Source organism: Quercus suber, unplaced genomic scaffold (genome assembly GCF_002906115.3).
Source record: "Quercus suber isolate HL8 unplaced genomic scaffold, Cork oak 2.0 scaffold_1109, whole genome shotgun sequence".
Lineage (NCBI taxonomy): Eukaryota > Viridiplantae > Streptophyta > Magnoliopsida > Fagales > Fagaceae > Quercus > Quercus suber.
In genome coordinates this window covers 48,138-54,137 of record NW_027070514.1, presented here as the reverse complement: position 1 = coordinate 54,137, position 6,000 = coordinate 48,138, and the positions used below count along the sequence as shown (strand labels likewise).

The window sequence follows — 6,000 nt, the reverse complement described above, 5'->3', positions numbered from 1 at the left end:
ATTGGTGGAGGCATGGTGAAATGGGTTAGGGTTTATATAGGTGGAGAATGTGGTTTCTTTAGAGTTTAAAGAATAAAATGATTGATGAGACCCTCGTGGGCACATTGGCTTGGATCAAAAAAATAATTCAACAAAATGTCATTTGATAGGTAATTAATATGTGCATTTACTCTAGGAACACATTCAATGAACTAATATTATACATAATTAAATTGACATAAATGTAATTTTGTTGAGATAAATGTAATTGACATAAATGTAATTAAATTGACATAAATTGACTAATATATATATTTTTGGTTTCATTTATTGTTATTTGGTTTTGGAATTTGTATAGATAAATGAAACCAAAATATATATATATATATATTAGTCAATTTATGTCAATTTAATTACATTGATGTCAAGTACATTTATCTCAACAAAATTACATTTATGTCAATTTAATTATGTATAATATTAGTTCATTGAATGTGTTCCTGGATTAAATGCACATATTAATTACCTATCAAATGACATTTTGTTGCATTATTTTTTTGATCCAAGCCATTGTGCCCACGAGGGTCTCATCAATCATTTTATTCTTTAAACTCTAAAGAAACCACAATCTCCACCTATATAAACCCTAACCCATTTCACCATGCCTTCACCAATCCAAACCCATCCTTAATTACAAACATTTAACCTTGGCAAGTGTGTCTAAAAATGGCTTCCAATGCTATTGCAACCATGGCTTTTCTACTCTCTCTCAACCTTCTCTTTTTCACAATGGTCACTTCAACTAATGTCACTTGTCCACCACCATTGAAGACTCCAAAACACACTCCACGACACTCACAACCCAACCTTCCTACTAATAACCCATCCACTTGCCCCAAGGACACCCTTAAGCTAGGGGTGTGTGCTAACTTGTTGAATGACTTGGTGCACCTTGTTGTGGGAACCCCGCCAAAGTCCCCTTGCTGCAGCCTCATCCATGGTCTTGTTGATCTTGAGGCAGCTGTTTGTCTTTGCACTGCTATCAAGGCCAATGTTCTAGGCATCAATCTTAATGTTCCCCTTTCATTAAGCTTGCTATTGAATTATTGTGGAAAGAATGTACCAAAAGGCTTCCAATGTGCCAAATAATGCTAAGCTAAATCTCTCATTTTTCTGCCAAGTTTCATGTTATCTAATTATTTTCACTACATCCTTTGTTGATGGGGTCCGGTTTGAGCTAATATGAATTTCATTTTGGTTGTCAATTAGTTTGTTGGAAGGTCTTCTCAACCGGCTATTCTTTGGGAAATCATAAAACGTGTATTTTTTTTTTCTAGCGCCTTCCATCTGGCATTTTTTGCACTATTCTCCAAAAATTTTTAATAAATACATATATATATATATATATATATATATAAAAACATTAAAAAAATGATCTTTTTTTTCAAATCAATGTATATATATATATATATATATATATAGATGGGTTCAAGTTACACCTGGTATAACTCTTATAAAGTTACACCTTTTTTAAACCATTAATTTTCATTAGATCTAATGGTTAAAAAAACACTAGTGACATGTCATATCTAATATCATTAAGTCATTAAATTCTCTTCTAAAAATAAACAAAAAGTCAATTAACACTCACCCCCGCCGTTTTCTTCTTCTTCTTCTATCTCTCTTTCTTTCTCTCTCATGACTCATCTACCAAGACCTCCATAAACTCCTCCACTGAACCAAATAAATCAACAAGGGATAAAGCATTAGCATTTTTCATCTTTTCAGTTAGATGTGAATTATATGCATCTGTATAAATAGATTTCAATGGAATTGGCAATGATTGAATTAATTTTTTATTTGACAATTCTCCTAAAGTAAACATATATAAAACAAACAACATTCTTCATGGGAGAGAGTGTGAGGTTCTGTCCACATTTTTCATTTAGGCTTCCACCTCAACAAAAATTACATTTATGTCAATTTAATTATGTATGATATTAATTCATTATATGTGTTCCTAGATTAAATGCACATATAAATTATTGATCTTTTATATATATATATATATATATATATAAGGAAGCAAAAATCAAATGTGGGAGACCATGAGAATCTATAATGTGGCACTTTGCTACATTAATTATGAGGTTCTGCCAAGTGAAACATTCTTCATTTAGTCTTCCACCTCAACAAAATTATATTTATGTCAATCTAATTATGTATAATATTAGTTCATTGAATGTGTTCTAGGATTAAATGCACATATTAATTATTGATCATTTTTTTATATAAGAAAGCAAAAAACTAATGTGAGAGACCATGAGATTCTATCAGGTGGCACTTTGCCCCCCGCACCCACAAGTAGGAGTGGTATTGGGTCGGCTCGAGTCGGGTTCACTGTGACCCCCAACCCAACCCAATAGAAATTGGGTTTGCCTAGCTGAAACTCGACCCAACTTGAAAATTTGGGTCGGTTTTATCAGGTTTCAAGTCGGGTCTTGGGTTGGACAAGTTTTTTTTTTTTTTTTTTTGACAAGTTGGACAGATTTTTTGTACTCAACCCGAAAAAATTACTTACTCTATTTCTCAGACTTACCATTTAAAAGTTATCATGGTTTTATTATTATTTTTAAACAACCATGTTGGAAGGATCTCCACTTTTTATGATGATAAATATTAATGTCTTTTTTTTTATCAAGTTAATGTATGTATGTGTTTAGGCAATGTTTGTTTGAAATTATTTTTCTAATTTAGTGATTGACATTAATGTGAAAAATTAAATTCAATAATTTATTTTTTGTCATATAGGCTTAATGGTCGTGATTTCTTGATTAGGCAACAAACTTTTACATTTTTTTTTTTTTCCTTGTGTACATCTTGACCCAATTCTCATTGAATGAGAAAAATAAATTTTACCATTTTTGTTGACATCAGCACTAGGGCTTAGTTTGGAAACATATTTTCTAATAATAAATAAGATCCTTGGTATAATTTGGATCGAAATAAAAACTTTTTTAAACAACAATTTGACTTTCACTATGGAAAATATTATTATTAGAGTTATTCCTTTTTTGTAAAGTCCAATTATTTTATCATCATTCTAACCTTCATTTGGATGGAAAGTATTTTCACTATTAGTATCATTTAGGAAATTGTGCAACAATAAACCAAATTATGCTAAAAATTATATTTGGAAATATAGCAAGAAAAGATCATTACTATTTAAATAAAAGCAATACATAAAAAACAATCTTTGGCAATTTTTTTTTTTTGTGTTTATTTATTTATTTACTTTGGCATTAAAACATATAGATTTGAATACCACGATATTTTAGCAGAAATAAATACAGTTCCCTAACTTTCAAACTTGATGATGGCAAGTCAGACATTATATATGTCCATTTTTTTAGTTGAATACTCCGATACTTATTTGATACAAATGTTTTATTCAATTCTAAGATTTTACAATACAATTCAAAGGGTACATGACATAATTCAAATAACTCACTCAAAGTACATTCATCACAAACAATTTTTACTGGAAAGGGAGCGGAGGGTTATTAAGTAATTCAAGGTAGAAAAGATACAGTTCTTTTCTGGGAAGGAAAAAAAAACACAATAACGACGAACATATATAATTTGACTTTCTGTAGATCTTTGACCAAAACTCAGCGAAGTCTCCCACTTTTTCTGCATATGAAATAGAAACATATGTTAGATTAATATCACGAAAATAAACTAAAAAACATAACGAATGTTTCAATGCATTTGAGTAAGTTTTAGTAATTAAGAATAAATATAAATATAAAATTTATTCTTTTATCATTTTAGTCCTTAATATTCACGTTCATTCTTGAAATTTTCTTACTAAAATATAAGTTGGGATGTTAAATGTATTATAAAATGGTATGGTATAAATGATAAAATAGCTTTTGAAGTGGTAAAATGAATTTTTTTGTAAAAATCTTCTAATCTAATCATATTCCTCCTAAGAATTAGGACCTAAAATGTAGAACTTTACATGATCTGCAAAAAATAGCTATTGTTACGTGTAACATCGTACATGAATTGGAAGAACCTAATTAATAATCTCTTCTTACACATATTGCCTCATAATAGTAAAGGAATCTAGAATTGAACCAAATAATATCTCTTCTCACACATTTTGCCTCAGAATGGTAAAGGAATCTAGAATTGAACCAAATAATATCTCCTTACACTTTGTATAAGGCGATTCCTATAAATAAGATTTCTTTTACGAACAAAAAAAATATACTATATATGGCCAAAATGGGCATTTACCCCTTTCTCCCAAAACAAGTAGCAAAATATCCCTGTTTTGAAACTCGATTTTTAAAAAATCGAGTTTCAATGAAAGACTAGATTTAATGAAAATCAAGTTACTTGCAAAATGTTACAAGGAACTCAAGTTCCGTGTAATTTTTTTTTTTTTTAAGTTTTTTATAACTCGATTTTCTAAAAATTGAGTTTTTCATTGAAAGTTGTTTTTTAGAAAATTGAGTTTAAAACAGGGGCATATGGCTAAATAGTTTCAGAATATGGGCATTTTGCTACTTGTTTTGTGCGAAATGGGCAAATGCCCATTTTGGCCCACTATATATACTTCAAACGTCCAGTGCTAGTGAGAACAAGTCCCGAGTTTGCTTCAAATTCCAATACCCTCAAATTTCAAGAAAGGAAGAAAGAGAGTTAGCCATGGAAGGAACTGCCATTAGAAGGGTTGGGCTATTGCTTACGGTTCTAGTTTTGCTTTCAGCGACGGAAGTGCTGGCTGGCTTCTTATGCACTTAAAATGTCAGCTCGCCTGTATGTTTTCTAAAACCAGTCCAATGTGTGTCTCCAATTGTTTGAAAAAATGTGAGGCATCGCCGCTGCAAAAGGATTTACATGACTCGACTGGGCATCTTCGCGGGGCTCAAACTTGAGCTATGGTATGTATTAATCCTTAAGACTTTTAAATTGCTACACAATCATGCTATACATACAAATAACACATTTAGCTTCAATATGCTCTTCTTCTAAAAAATAAATAAATAAATAAAAGTTTCAAAATGCTCTTATCTACAATGCGATTTCCCCCTTTAGTGAATATCAGTTGACCCAATTTAATTATATTTAGGTTTTTTTTAAAAAAAAAAAAAAAAAAAAGAGAAACAAGCTAATCATTTTATTGGATAAAAGAGGCTAAATCAGGATGAACAATACTTGAAATTTCTGGTGGTACATCTTCCATTCAAACAGTTAAAGAGGGCGAGTTAATAGCCCACCTAGCAGTGGCGACTTTAGGGATTTTGTTTAGGGGGGTCATTAAAAAATTTTAATAAAAAAAATTTGAATATATCGAGTTATCGACAAAAAAAATTAATACATAAAGTTATACAATTTTCTTCTACAAATTTTCAAATTTTAAATTGTTATATGATAGTTCATTATGAGTATCTATTACTAATGTAGGTAGCTATGAGCCTATGACCATTTTATTTTGTTAAATTTATCTAAAATTTTTATTTTTATGCCGTTGTTATTATCTATTTGATATTGTTTTTATAAAAAGGGAAATGTTAACAAGTGCCGTTGGGGCATTGGTTAAGAATCTATTTTAAGAAAGTTTTGACATCACTTTTATAAGAAATGAAAAAAGTTGTCAAAATATTAATTGCTTTTTTTTCCCATAAAAACTTTCTTTAATTGGATTGTTATAAAAAAAAAATTTAAACTAAATGACTAAACTAAACTCATTAACTTTGTATTAATTATTGACACGCATAACCACACTTATTCATACATAAACTTATACACTATGTGTCTACCTAACCAATCAAATGCTTGGATAATCACTAACTTCACAATTTTTTTTTTCTAAATTTTACTAACTTTATAACAAAAAGTTATTATAACATGATAACAATACATACACATGTAACAAGCCATCTCTATTTCCTAATTATTAAATTATACTCCCTCCGTCCCAATTTTTTTGTCCTGTTTGAAAAGTCA

The 6,000-nt window shown here is 29.8% G+C and overlaps 1 protein-coding gene across 1 annotated transcript; it reads left to right on the top strand.

Moving 5' to 3' along the window:
- The first annotated feature begins 690 nt into the window (after window positions 1-690).
- Window positions 691-1,143, top strand: LOC111991534 (14 kDa proline-rich protein DC2.15). The gene has a single exon (XM_024023313.2). It carries the CDS (start codon window positions 706-708, stop codon window positions 1,126-1,128), a length of 423 nt encoding a protein of 140 aa, XP_023879081.2. The 5' UTR covers window positions 691-705; the 3' UTR covers window positions 1,129-1,143.
- Window positions 1,144-6,000: the final 4,857 nt, after the last annotated feature.